The sequence below is a fragment of the Nicotiana tabacum genome, chromosome 22 (genome assembly GCF_000715075.1).
Source record: "Nicotiana tabacum cultivar K326 chromosome 22, ASM71507v2, whole genome shotgun sequence".
Lineage (NCBI taxonomy): Eukaryota > Viridiplantae > Streptophyta > Magnoliopsida > Solanales > Solanaceae > Nicotiana > Nicotiana tabacum.
Genome location: NC_134101.1, coordinates 133,501,296 through 133,516,786, shown reverse-complemented (window position 1 = coordinate 133,516,786; position 15,491 = coordinate 133,501,296). Strand labels below are relative to the sequence as shown.

The 15,491-nt window shown below is 38.1% G+C and overlaps 2 protein-coding genes across 2 annotated transcripts; both read right to left on the bottom strand.

The window, feature by feature from the left end:
- Nucleotides 1–134: 134 nt before the first annotated feature.
- LOC107817984 (uncharacterized) lies at nt 135–752 on the bottom strand. Its single transcript, XM_016643885.1, has one exon. It carries the CDS (start codon nt 750–752, stop codon nt 135–137), a length of 618 nt encoding a protein of 205 aa, XP_016499371.1.
- A 1,306-nt stretch (nt 753–2,058) lies between these two features.
- Nucleotides 2,059–8,333, bottom strand: LOC107817985 (small COPII coat GTPase SAR1B). The gene is made up of 3 exons (XM_016643886.2): nt 8,057–8,333; nt 7,821–7,952; nt 2,059–2,627 (listed from the first exon to the last, which is right to left on the bottom strand). Exons 1-3 carry the CDS (start codon nt 8,183–8,185, stop codon nt 2,307–2,309), a joined length of 582 nt encoding a protein of 193 aa, XP_016499372.1. The 5' UTR covers nt 8,186–8,333; the 3' UTR covers nt 2,059–2,306.
- Nucleotides 8,334–15,491: the final 7,158 nt, after the last annotated feature.

The following is a 15,491-nucleotide window of genomic DNA, read 5'->3' as shown; positions in this document are numbered from 1 at the left end:
TAAGACTAAAGATGCATGACTAGACAGACACTAGAAAGACAAAAGAAAAAGCACAAAGAAACAACGGGAGAAAGTAGAGAATGAAGAAGCGAAAACTAGACATGGCAACATTTGATTGGACAAAGACAAACACCTTAAAACAACCAATGACGAATTTTTGCTTGAATGCTCCTCTCTTTAATGGTATCTAAACTGGGTTTCCATCCTTTTCCTGACAATTGTCTGCTTAAGAATTCAGGTCTTCCTTCAAGAATATCACTGAAGTAATCATGTTTAGATCCTTCTTCCTCTTCTTCTCTTTTCACCAGACAAAGATTCTTGTCCGAATTAAGAACATAATCACGACCATTTCCCAATGATGCAGAGGAAACTGCTGCTGCTGCTGGACATATACGAGCGAATACTGGCAAAAACCCGGTATAAGAAGCTAACAGAGACTTGGATTTAAGCATAGAGCTAGTTTTCATTAGAATTCGTCGTGCTTCTTCAGATGAAAAGCTAACTGGCTTTCCTTTCTTTTTTGGAAGCATCACATAAACCTTGTTCCTCTCCAGTTTCATATCAGCAGGCAATGGAATAGGCTTTTTTCCATCCGTGATCGGCTTGAATTCAACCACTATTTGCTGGGGATGTTCCAGCATCAACTCTGCCACTGTTAAAGACTTGTCATAACTCTGAATCGTCCCATCTGTAAAAATAACCTTGCTTGTGCTATCTGATAACTTGCCCTGTGGATTAATGGAATTGCCCATTTTGGAGTTTGTTGGTGATGGTTTGAGAATCTAACTCAAGATGACTTATGGAGATGGAAAAATGAATAAATTAAAGCTGTGTGTTTTTAATGGGCATTGATAATAGATATTAAAGTTGGTATTTAAGAATGGAAGGTTTGAACTGTGAAGTAAAGAAAGGAGTTTGTTAAACCGCTCCATCTTGTGACTTCTTTGAGGGACATAATGGTGGAATTGGTAGTAATGACTCCACAGAGAATGTCAAGAAAAGGGTAATAAAAGATCTGTTTTGAAATCGTTTTCTTGATGATGGTTTGGGTTAAAGCTAAACTCGTTGACCTGCTCTTCTTCACTTTGTGATCTAATGAAGCCTAGAGCATGCAATCTAACACACGCAATATTAAATTTCAAAGGGAGTTAGACTAGAGAGAGAAAGAGTCTTACCTAACGAGAAATCAGCAAGTCAAGAAATGAGGAACCGTTCAACTGTTTATCAACTGCATCTCCAACTGATTCATATCAAAGTTGTGCCATAGTTATTGGAAACGTACTCAAGAAAAACCATCCAAAGGTGAATGTCTCTAAAGAATCCCGATTGAGAATATAAAGATCCCAGCTCGACTACAAAGTTTCGGTCATTACTGTGTTAAAGCTAACCAAAGCCAAGGTAGATGAGAAACAATCGCTGGAATTCGAACCTTGATCTCTCATAATTTTCACCTACTTCATTGATGGTTAGGTCACACCTTTGAGTGTTGTGTTAAACGTGTATATATATATTATATGATTTGCTATGTTAATTTGATTTAACTATACAAATGAGGGCAAGGTTAGCTGTAATTGCCCCGTCCTTATAGTCTAGCATCAGAAAATTAGATGTCGTGGTCGGGTGCCTATTCTTCAAATTCCCAGTGGCACGATGAGCCAGCAACTATGACTACACATCCCCGCGTGAGATATTACTGTCAATGTCAAGGGATAATTTACAGGTATGCTGAGTCACACATAATCCCTTGAGCGATTGTTGTAGATCTTTTCAAAAAAGCCTAAATTTTAGTCAAATGTTTGAGGCATCAAGTAGTATGCAATGGACATGTACACGAGAATTAATAGTTGGGGTTTACGAGCGAAAGAGCAAATCTTAGATATTTAAGCACTTGAACAAGTTACATGTACGAGTCTTTTGACATCAAGTAGACCAAAGGCATGTACCGAATGAAATCAACAGTTTGAGCAATACTCTGATTTCTGAACAGGAAAAAACATTACACTTCAATACAGATAAAAAAATATTATCACTGCTACAGCAGTAGCGAATAAGCATGAGTAACTAAGAAATGGAATAATAATATGGAGTTTTGACAATGTTCCAGCCTTAGGTAAATTTTACAGGGCAACAATAAATAGCTTCTCATCACACTAAGTAGATGTTCAACGCATACAAATTATAAGTACTAAAAGACCTCAACAGTTTGAGAACAAATGAACAGGTTCCATCTTTTCCAGACGGGAAAAAATAGTTGTACGAAAAGCATAAACGAGGACACAATCTGTTTCAACTTCTGGTTGCGTAAACTACTTTATATATTGAGAAACCCACTTAAAGCCATCACCATACCCCATTTTGCGTACAATACTGCACATAAACACCTCCAAGGGACGAACACTAGAATCAGCAACACTCACCTTTCCCTTGCCAGTAGTGACACCAGTCAAACCAAGGTGATAACGCAGCTCATCTTCCGAGGCAGCATACGGTATGTCTATCTTGTTTCCCAAAATGAGGAAGGGGACAGTAGCTAGGGCCTCATCAGATAGCAGTGCGTCTAACTCTTTCTTTGATTCTGCAAACCGCTCTTTGTCATATGCATCTACCAGGTATACAACAGCATCAACCTGCAAAAGGCAACTCATGCTTATTAAGGGAATGCTCAAATCATTTTTTGCTGGTGTAAAGTTACAAACATTAAAAAGCAAAAGAAAAGCAAGAAAAAGAATAGCAGGCTCAAATTTTAGAACAAAATAACTGGTTAAATGGCAAGCAACAATGCCACAAAGAGGAGTAAACGGACAAGATCAAGAATATTTTCAAAAAGTTCAGTGAAATTTGTGAACAATGATTGCATACAAGTTAGCTCCCGAACTTCTACTTGCTCTAGGGAGGTGGTCCTTACATCCACCAAACCCCAAACTTGGCCATTAGAATGGCCCATGTGCTCCCATGTAGCTTTCAGGGCTCAGCTGTACAATTCTCGCATCATATATGGAGAGAGGAACAAATGAATCTCAGACCAATTCGCCTTCCATTACACACTTGTCATTTGAAGTCTTCTCAGAAATCATTATGTGAAATATTAATTAAAGAGAACATGGTTGGTCCCATAAATGTTCTTAATCAAAAGAAAGTAACACTAACATTCCGTCTAGAATTTTTAGGACATTGTAAAAAGTTTCATACTCTTTCATTTCAATAGAACTTTCAAGAATTGAAATTCATTAAACAAGTATCCAGCATGTTTTAGCTCATCACTTCCTTGATCTATTGTTGAATTATTCGATAAGCACCCAAAAAAACATTGACCAAAATCCAATTCAATTTCAATAAGACATAGGAAATCATCTCGGTTAGCAGAATCACCCTTCTTTTCTTTTTTTTGCTTAAGTCAGTCATCCTTCTTTTCCTTTTTTTGCCCCAACGAGAAGGTGTGAGAGGTTGGCTATTGTGGGTCTAAGGAGAGATAAAGGTAGGCCGAAAAGTTGGGGAGAAGTGATTAGACAGAATATGACACATCTCCAACTTACCGAGGCCTGGACAGGAGGATGTGGATGTCGAGGATTAGGGTAGAAGGTTAGTAGGTAGTCGAGTTTGGGATTACCATATATGTTCCGTGTTTTTCATGTATTATTATTATTATCATTCTCCTACTATCTTAGCCTTCAATTTTTATTACTACATGTTGTTTCCCTTTGTTTCAGTTTTCTTATTGCATTGTTTTTTGTTGTTGCTAATGTTCTTGTCTTCATTGTTTTCAACATGGCTTCTTCGCTATTGTTTTTCCTTTTCAACCTGCTTAGAATTGCTTTCCTTGAGCTGATGGTCTACCGGAAACAACCACTCTAGCTCCACAAGGTAGGGGATAAGATCAGCGTACATATTACCCTCCCCAGACCCCACTGTGGGAATATACTGGGTATGTTGTTGTTTGGCTAAGTCAGAATCATCCTTCATAATTATCAAGAGCCTTGAAAAAATATCATCTCACTGAAAATCTGCTACTCTTGTACAGCAATACACTGCAAAGAGCACGGATAAGAAGAGTCACAAATATAAGCAGGTGCTTCCTAAATTTGCAACCAAAACATGACCTGATGCTACGAGATAAGTGTATCTATGATATAAGCAATTCTAAGAGAAAAAAGTAGATGAGCGCAGAAGGCAGAGAAATCTCTTTCCCAAGATTGAAAACATCGCGACATTTCCCGTACATCTTGGAGCACGCAGAACATTAGAAAAACAATAAACAGGTTGTGTATTTAACAAATAATTCTTCATTAACACTTTGACACTAATTTGTTCAGTCACTTATTAATCGATTAAATGCAAGAAAATTTTCAACAGTTCCTATATTTGAATAGTAAAGTAGGAATGAGATGGAGCAACTTAATGTTTCCAGTTGCAGAAGCGGGCTGAATCACCCTGGAGGCTATACTTAGGATGATAAGGAAGAGAAACGTCAACAAAGAAAGAGATAAGACATATTGACAAGGGAGAGAGACAGAGAGAGAATCAATGAATTTGGAAAGTAATATAAAAACCTTAAAATTGGGCGAGGAGGATAGTGTTTTCAATCTTGGACTCACTGCCCGGACTCTTCTATTTCTTTAGCAACTTGCATTGACGTGACAGCACACAAGTGCTACTATGGGATAAAAAGTGTCTATCTGGTAGAATTAATTAATTAATTTTTTTTAAAAGTGGTTGAATTAATTTTGATACTATGACTTCTACAATACTAGTAGATTTCAATGATAAAGAACGTCTTTACTGCTGAATACAAAACACTAAAGTAAAAGAATTTTTGTTCTTAGTTTTAACCTCATGCTTACACTAAGCATCTGTAAATCAATGTAGTATTCTTCTCGTTATATAAAAAGAGAATGAAATTTCTGATAATAAACACAACTTGATTATCATGCTTATCCATTGAATAATCGCGACGCTTATTCATATCAGCTAATCTAATACAAAGGCCTTGGGTAGACACACTCCTAGGCATGACCTGATGGCAACACAAAGGAATGCATGAGATTACGGATTTCGGCCTTTGCTGCAAAGCTTGACATGTAGGGAAAAGAACCGATTAATACAGCCAGCACAAAAGCATATTTTCCCAAGGTACTCTCACAAATCAGATGACTCTTCAAATAGGGGACTTTAAAAAAGGTCACATGCTACAAATAACAGCTCACTCTTCTTCAAGTCAAATGACAGAGTATCTTCATCTCTATCGAATATAGATATATCCCAGTTTTACACTTTGGGAGAAGGGGCCTGTATATTCATTTCCATTTCCGAGCGATAACAGAACTCTTTCTTTGATATCCCAATATGGGGATATATTGCTACAAACAAAAGCCTTACAAAAAAAATTGGCTAAAAAGAAAAGCACCTAAGAAAACAGTCCACTCGTAAATCCATGTCCAGAAAAAAAAAAAATAGTCCATCCCGTAGATAAAGATGAAAATTTTCAGCAGTCGCCAATGCTCATAAATACACATTTCCTGGTATCAAAAGATTCAAAACACAACCAAATAGGGTGGAGAAAAGTATGATCTATGTTAGGATACCTTGTCTTACAAAGGGCTAATGAGAAAAATTGATCATGTCTTTTTTCCCTTTTTTTTGGATAAGTTGATCAAGTAGAGCATATTTTAAGCACACTCCTTTATGAAGTTCATGGCTTCACCCATAAAGCAATAATCTCTTTGCTTCGGGTGCCAACATTTGTCCGGTAGGCAACTTCTCTTCCGAGAGAATAGAATTTAGGAAGTACGTTACTATGACAATATTTCATAATTACTAATGCCCATAAAGCCATAGCGCTTATCTGTTACTTGCCACCATCTGTTTTTTTTTTATGGGGGGGGGGGGGTGCAATTACAGAGGCCCCCCCTCAACTCACTGCAGAGTTTAACCCCTTCATTTTTTACTCACTTAAACCCATTCACTAATGAGAATGTAAGAATTGAACAATTCTGAAATCAAGCAGTATCTCCTGCATATTGAATTATACAAAACACATTTATGCCCTTGTATATATTTTAAGTAAATCATTAAATCCTAGCTCTTAACTTAGTATTAGGAAAAGATCCTGTATCTCCACCTTTAAAGTTCACTTGTTCCTTTATTTTGATATGGTAGCTGTTTTTTTCTTTTCTTACGAAGGTAACACTAAGAAAGCAACTAAAGGGAAACAGGTTTTCATGCCTAAACAGTTATAGTACTGAAGGATTCTAAGAAAATTTCATATGATAAAGGAGTTTTACTCTCTACTTTTTTCTGGTAATTTTTAACAGAATTCATACAGAAGTTTTGCAAAAGAAAATTACTTAGAGAGAATAACAATTACAAAGGAAAGAGAGTCATATCCAAAAAAATTACAAAACTTTCAGGTTCCATAAACATCAAGCATAGATGATCCAAGCTGAGTTCAAGATATACTCCTACGGTATATATTGAGACAATCACCTCTACTGTAGTGCCTTAAAAAATGATGATCTAATAGCCAGTGCATTCTTTTTTCAGATCTCGCCATTTTTCCAAATTGTGCCTAATTAAGGGCATAAAATGTCCTTGTTTATGTCACTACCTTTAGATGTTGTCCTGCATCATAAGACGGGGATCGAGCAGTTTATAGGCTTCCTCCCCTTTCTCAACTTGTGAGGGATCTTTTAAGGACAAAATCCTTCTGACCACAATTGTGGGCAGGACAATACCTCATAGGGAGTGGTTCCAGTCCGTTCGTATACCACTTGTTAGCAGCCCTGGACGGATCGATAATCCTTATCTAGACAAATGTCACTGGCGATGCAGATTTAGTTTTGAAATAATTCCATTCTAATATTACTTGAAGCTGGAGGGAATTGAATGACAACATAAACCTAAAGGGTCCAATTCCGTAGTAAGTCAGTCAACAAATATTAGTCTTTCTAATCCTTATGGTGAAGGTGAGCATCGTCTAGAAATCAACTTTTATGTTACAATAAGTGTAATCAGACCACCATATCAATCTATTGAAGTAGCTCTATGGAATCACTACCTCCAAATGTATTTAATGTATAGTGTCAATATTATCCATGTTCAATTGTCCAAAGAAAAAGATCATCACAAGGACCAATGGCATAAGACTTCAAATAGATAAATTTCAAACCCAAGAATACGCAAAAGTTTAACTTGCAACATAATAGAAGTTAAGCACCGGATCTTATAAATGGATCTGTAGAGTTAAACCAAGCAGTGCTCTCAAGTAATTCTTTTAATTCCCTCGGAGAAGCAGTAAAAGTGATTGGCGCGTCAATTGCAGCAATGATATAATACTGACTCTGCACCATGTAAGGAAGGATCCCCTACTCCGAAAATTAAGCTGCGCACTAGTGAAAGCAATTTTTTTTTGTATGTATACAAATTTTTGAATCCCTTCGAAATAAAAAAACTTCTAGTGTAGAGGCAAAAGCTGTTCAAAAATACCAGATGTGGCATTTCTACATTTTCTGAATCCCCTCATTAGAATTCCTAGCTCCGCCACTGCAACACCACGAGTGGACACATGGGCACGCACACATACAGATATATACACGCACACAAACACACACATATGCATAGGTGTGTATGTATGTATGTATATAAACACATACATTTCATATAATTCCTCAATGAAAAACTATTTATGTTGCTTTACGAATCCTTAATATTTCTTCCGCTCAACAATTCACGTCTATTTCATTTTAATAACTAAATATTTTAATATTGCAAGGCGAATTATTAAGCAGCCGTGTTAGGAGCTACGAAGAAATAAATGCTTTGAATACCTTGGCATAATAATCTTTCCAGACACGGCGAGCGATCTGATGACCTCCTAAATCAAACGCTTTGAATTTGATTTTTCCGATACTCAGCTCTTCCGATGTCGGATACTGCGTCGGCTGATGCTGAACTAATCTCTGCAAAATCAAACAAAATCAAATGCAAAATCAAATGAATCGAAACCATCAGAAAGAGTAAATAGCTAATTTGAAAAGCGAACAAGAAAAGGAGAAAAAAATACCTCGTCTTTGAGCATGTGAAGAAGAGTGGTTTTGCCGGCATTGTCGAGACCGAGAAAGAGGATCTTAGCTTCCTTTTGCCATAAACCTAGAGAAGACAAAACGCCATAGAACCAATCCCAGAGAAACATCTTTTCCGTTGATCGCCGATGGGGGGATCTCAGTTCTAGTTGTAATGTTCTTCTTCCACCAGATCTGGGATCTACCCTAATGCTTATTAATGCGTCGATTCTATTGTTCACGTCATCACGTGTTATATCATACCATTTCTATAAGAAATTAAAAAAGAACAAAGGAGGCAAATTAAATTTCCTCAGTGCTCGTCGGGAATAAATATACAAGACACGATTGTCCTCCCCCCCCCCTCCCCACCCCCCAAAAAATGATATTCCACTATTTCTTTAGTCTATTAAAAAGAAATTGCATCTTTCTTAACGAGAAATCATTTAATTTGAACTAAATTAAAAATAAAGGATAATTTTAAATAACTACACAAATATTATAACATATTTAAGATCATATAAGTATTAGAAGTTTTAGCGACACAAATCTAATCTAATTATTTAAAATTACAAATTTTAAAAGTAATATTTGTATGGGCTAAAATTGGTTAGTGACTGGTGGCCGGGTGACGGAATGATACATGGAACTAAAGACAGGTGGATGTGAGTCAGCAAACAGCTGGCACCGGATGTAAGCATGCAATCGGTGTTGAACGAATTTCGAAGACAGAGCAGCTGGTAACAAGGATTCAAAGCATTATCATCGGATAGCATTTAATGGGCAACCGTTACAGAGAATATCTGCATTTATAGCCAACTTTATGCAGTCATCAATGACAATTTTATTCTCATTCAAGAGAAGCTTGATTTAGGGATCTTGTCTCCCTCAATAGAGCTATAAATAGGAGGATTAGTATCCATTGTAGGCACGAAATATTTTGTACACAAAAAGCTATATTCTGCTCTTATTTTATAATTCTTAGTCTTTGTTTTTGAATACTGTTATTGCTTTTGCCACCAGAAAGGCTAGGCTTGTATTTCTTTTAATCTCATCTCACAATCTTGTTTTTTGCTCTTATTTACTTACTATTTTTGGGTCAAATCGATTCACTTGTCTATAAACCACGCTATAAATTTAACTGTATTGTTTTACGGGTAAATAATTTGGCGCCCACCGTGGGGTATAGACAATTGTGTAATTGTTTTGATCCATTTGTTTGTTACTCACAAATTTTGACTCTTTCAGTAGTAAAAGAAAAACCAGATATGGCAGCTAATGATGTCGACAATGTCTATAATATTGGAGCACACAACGAACGGGAATATGAGTTTTAGCGTGATGATTCAACTAGTGAAACCTGCAACGAAGGAGATGAGGCAAATTTGGTATGCGAAGGCCAATATCCTCGACATGTGAGGGGCCCAACTCCTGATGATACGGAGGATGAGCACGTTGTTCAACACAATCTTGAGAGAACAAAAAAAGGCGATTATGGATCACCGCTCAAGGTAGGATCGCGTGATGACGGAATTGAAGCAGCATTATTAGGTGCTTCTAATAATGCTAATGAAAGGGCTCTAGCTTTTCCCAGCGTTTCTGCAAATCAAACGACTCAAAGAACTGATAATAAGACTCCAAGGGATGAGGTCTGTTTCGACGAGGCCGGAGGGACTGGTAGTGGATCTAGGAACAACAACTTAAATGACCCTTTCAAAATCGAGCTCATGAGAGAAATGAATGAATGAATCAGAACGCAAAGGAGTTTCATGCTCGAATGGATCAGATCCTGGGTGCACCGCCGTGTTAAAGGGTCCAGATTCAAAGAAGTATACGAAGTTACCGTTTAAACTAAGTGTGGCACCGGAGTTGAACCCAAAGAGGTTTAAGATGCAAGATATATAAAAGTATGATAGGACTCCAGATCTACAGGAGCACATCACGACCTACACTACGGAAGTAACAGGAAACGACACGGCCCAGCATGAGATCAAATCGGTTTTGTTGAAGAAGTTTGGAAAACCCCTTATGAAGGGTGCCTTAACTTGGTATTAACTCTTACCTGAGCATTCTATTAATTATTTTAAAATGCTTGTAGATTCGTTCATCAAAGCTTATGCTGGAGCAAGAAAGGTTCAGCCCAGAAAGGCGAATATATTCAGAATTTCACAAAGAGAGTCCTTGTTGCGGGAATTCATGATCCGGTTCCAGAAAGAAAGGATGTTATGACCAGCGGTTCAAGACAAGTGTGCAGCGGAGGCATTTAAAAAGGTCTCAATCTGCTGAGTTCCGATGCATCCCGATAATTGAAGGAGAGCTTGCTCGAGTTTCAGGCAACCACATAGGCAAATGTTCACAATCGCTATGAGTTTAAAATAAGAATAGAAGATGATCAACTTGGCTCCTCGGCATCCTCCAAAGGACAGAATCATGATCGGAATCACAATAAATTCAAAAATAATTTTGATGAAGATCGGAGACCCTCCAGAAGTCGTTTTCAACCTTACGAGAGGGCCGATAGGTGTGGTAATAAAGGATTACAGTTATCGGATAGGTTCATTTCTGAGAGAAGGAGGGATCGTGGTCGGAGTAGCAGATCATTGCAGGAGAAAGAGGTGTCAGGGTACCGAGATTCAATATTTCCTAGGGTGATGCATATATAATGCCGTAACCTTTTCCTATATCCCATATACATATATTTACATATATATGCGTATATAATGACATCCGGTCATGGGTCAGTATAAATGAACGCAATGCGTGAAATGCATAAGAAATACGTTAATAAGATTTTTCTCGGAATGCCATAAAAATCAATATCCTTTTGGATAAACTTTATCAAATACGTATTTTTCTGAGACCCATGAACAGAAGATATAATAAGAATTCACATGGGAAATTGAGAATGTAGACACCCCTAGTATTTATATGAATAGAGTCATTTATGAAAGTTACGTATTGTGCTCGTTTTATTTGTATTATTTGGATCATGCCAAAACGAAAGAAGGCATAGCCTTAACATACCTGGAGTAGGGAAAACTCTGTATAATATTCTTGGAGAAGATTGCACTGTACTCCTTTAGAATCGCAAAATTTTACGTTGCTATGATTCTAACAATTCTCGTTGGAATTGTTTTGCTGCAAGAATCTCGTTGGAAGCCTCTGTGGATTGAGTTTAGCTTTTGTTCTTGAAGTATTTTGAACTATGAAGACTGATATATGATTCTTACGTTCTGATTTTTCTCCAAATGAAAAATGGAAACAAGACTTGTAACAAGTCTTTCTTATTAAATTCCTATTAACCTTAGCTAGCCACTTAATCATGAAATGACCACCTGATCAATAGGTATATGTTGATGATGTTGCCCACAATGGCCGAGACAAAATGATGTGATGTCCTTAGAGGCTTGATGATATTATGTACATCTATACCTATGCATGACACGACATTTATATGCACGTGCATGACATTATAAATATTTCAGGATTTACAAAGTTATTCAGATTTACAGATGAAGTTCTTTATTCCATGTTTCATCTATGTCTCTTATGTACTGATTTTCATGCCTTACATACTCAGTACATTATTCGTACTGACACCCTATTTCCTAAGGCCTGCGTTTTATGCCCGCAGGTGTAGGTAGGCAAGTCGACGGTCCCCCTTCTTAGGATCCTTGATTAGCGAGAGTTGGTGTGCTCCACTTGATCCGGAACTGCTTTTGATTTTGGTACGATATGTTTGTATATTTATATATATATATACAGCGAGAATTGACGTGCTCCGCTTGATCCAGAGCTGCTTTTGATTTCGGTATGATATGCTTGTGTATATATTTATATATGGGTATGACGTGGCTCAGTCCCGCCTTTGTATAGTTGTATTTCTATTAGAGGTCTATAGACAGTTATGTCCAGTTTGATAGTATGTGGCCTTGTCGGCTTTCAGTTTTTGGTATATATTTGTCTATCGCGGCCTTGTCGGCTCGCCCACTGTAATCCGCACGTATAGGTATATATGTCTTTTGGACAGGTTTTCCTTGTGCATGTTACTCTCGTAATTCAGCAGATATTATTCATGTTTATATCTTAGTCGCATGCTTAAGGGTGTTCGACAGGTAGGATTCAGGCACTCGTCGCGGCCCATCGGTTTGGGTCGTGACAAAATTCTTATGTGCCTTACCTGAAGTTGTTGCCTCATTTATTGTCATGCTATCCTTTCCGTAATTGCTTAACCTTAATTGAAATCATTATTATCTCTTTCGTAATTGCTTAACCTTAATTGAAGTTTGTTATCCCTTTCATTGGTAACATATTCTTATTTGGGGTCATTGATTCATGCTATGTCCCTTGTTGTCGAATTATATTTTTATAGATTCATTGTTACACATTACCTCTGCCTGGTTGAACTATTCTTGTTGAGACTATTATTTCCCTGTTGTGTCTTTCTTTATGAGTTTGTTCTTCCATTTCTTTGTGTTATGAAGTTCTTATGTTGATTTACTTATCGTGTTATTGTTATTGTTGTTGTTGTATTCAGTGTTATTGAGCCGAAGGCTATGCGTGGTTATGATATTGAAACTATTTTGAGGAAACGTTGTGGCATATGGGCACATATTGTGAAAATCATTTTGTTGAGTTGTTATGTTTTGGCACACATGTTATTGTTGAGAGGATTGTTATGATGTTTTCACGAGGTTTTTGCCGTGCTGTTGTTATTATTGATACGCATGCGGTGATAAAGTCTGGGTGTTGAAACGCATACGGTGAGATAAGGTGGACTTGATACGCGAGGCTAGTAGGGGAACTATTAGAAGTCATGCGGTGTGATAAGGTGGGCTAAAACTCGGGGTGCTATTTTGGAAAAAATGATTTTCAAAACTAAATGTAAAGGCTCTCGCAGTGATATAAGGAAAGATTGTGGTTCATTTTGTGATTTAAGACTACGAGGCGGTACCTCGGTAGTGGCTCTTGTTCACATTTCCCCATTCTTTTGTACTTGTCTTTGATTATTATTTCCTTAGCATACTATTAATTATCTTTCTCCGTGTAGCACTATTTGCATAGTTCTGTGTAGTTAATCTTGTTGTACAATTCGTGGTTTCCATTTTATGAATATCTTCATTACACTGTACATTTTGTGTTGATCGTTTCTTGTATGCCATTTATAGTCTCTACTCTTACTTGTTGACTTGAATTGTGGTAGAACACTTGCACAAGCATACACGTAGATAAATCACCCATATCGGTCTAAGAAGATGAATCCTGATGTTTTGACCATTTACATGTTCCCCAGTGTACTTGCCTTATGTGTGAAAGTTACCTTGTTGGCACATGAGTTGTCCGTGCAGTCATGAGTCATTATTATTGTTGGCATATGAATGGTCCGTACAGATATTAGATATTACACTCCTTAGGCAGTGTTTTTACGAATTGTAAAGTGGGCACAAGATGCCAAGTGATTAGGGTTCATGAATTGGGACCCGTGATTTGTGATTTTGAGGTTTGGTACCTTATGGAAGTTCTTGGATAAACCTGGTGTGAAAGCGGTTGTTCCAATTGAGTTGTAATTGTTGCTTTTAGCTTCCTATTACAAGCATTGAATTATTATTGTCATCATGCCTAGCTTTATAGAGACATTGCTCCCTGTTAGGTCTACATTTATACTTGTTCAGGTTGTTTAATCCAGTAGGTGTCTTGATTGTTCCTCATCACTACTCCGCCAAGGTTAGTCTTGATACTTACTGGGTACTAATGTAGTGTACTCATACTACGCTTTTGCACATTTTGTGCAGACCCAAGTGCCTCGAATATTATTGATTATTAACTGGCTAGTCGAGCATTGTTGTGGAAACTCAAGGTAAACCTGTTGTCGCATTCGTAGGACTCAGAGTCACCTTCTGATATTGTACTTGCACTGTTTAATTCTATCCAGAACAACTGCATTTAGGGGTTTTCTAGCAAACTTAGTAGAGCTTATGACTTGTACTACCGGCTTTGGGATTGTAAGTTGTGTATAAAGATTTCTATTTCCTATTTATTAGTTGATGGTTGAATTCTTCTATTAATTCAGTAAGTGTTAGGCTTACCTAGTCGTATAGACTAGGTTCCATCACGACATCCTACAGAGGGGAAACTAGGATCGTGACAACTTGGTATAAGAGCTCTAGGTTCATAGGTGCTAAGAGTCATAAGCGAGTTTAGTAGAGTCTTGCGGATCGGTATGGAGACGTCTGTACTTATCTTTGAGAGGCTACAGAACTATTAGGACAATTTCACTTCTTTCATTCCTATTGTGCGAGTTTATTAACCTCGGAGTTTGAACCTTTGTCATTTTATTCTCTCACAAATGGTGAGGACACGAGCTGTAGTTACCGACACAGCTAGAGCACCTATCAGAGCAGTAGTTGAGGAGCCGCCGGTAGCTCCGGTTGGGGGACAGGTACCGGAGGTGCCTGTTTCTACCTCGGGACTTCAGGAGATTTAGGCACAGTTCCTGAGCATGTTTGGTATATTGGCTCAAGCAGGGTTGATTCCTGTTGCACCAGCTACTTCACAGACCAGAGGAGGAACTCAGACTCCCGCCGCCCATACTCCAGAGTTGCGAGTCCACATTGGTTAGGTTCCAGGTGCCATGCTGACATAACATGTTATCCTAGATCCACCCGTGATTAAGGCAGCAACATCTGAGGAATAATAAATTAGACTTGTAAGGTTCCAGAAGTATTACCCTCATACTTTCAGTGGTTTGGCTTCAGAGGGTGTGCATGGGTTCCTACTGGAGTGCTACCGTATTATCTGCACTATGGGTATTTTGGAGATGAGTGGGATTGCTTTTACTATGGTCCAGCTTAAGTGTGCGACATATCAGTAGTGGCAAGCGTTTGAGTTGGGTAGTCCGGCCGATGCAACTTCACTTTCATGGACTCAGTTTTAAGAGGTGTTCTTGAGAGAGTTTGGGGATGTTTGTTCCCCAGACACTTTGGAAAGCATGGCGTGCGGAGTTAAGAAACTACACCAGGACACTATGTCGGTGTCAGAGTATGCCGTTAAATTTAATGATTTGTCCAGACATGCACCTGTTTTGGTTTCTACAGTTAGAGAGCGAGTCTGCAGGTTCATTGAGGGGCTTAATCATGATATCTGGTTCAACATGGCTCGGGAATTGGAGTCAGCTAGTCCATTTCAGCAGGTAGTAGAGATCGTTTATCGATTAAAGGGCACCAGGAGAGATAGGGCAGGGGGGCTAAGAAGCCTCGTAGGCCGGGAGGATATACTGGTCCCTATTTTGGAGGCAGGGTACGACATGGTAGAGGTTTTGTGGGTCAGCCAGTTCAGTTGCACTTCAAGCTTCACACGATATTTCAGGCACCCATGGGTCTCAAGATACCCGTGCTGGACAGCTTCTATAGACATGTCAGCAGAGAGATTGCATTGAGT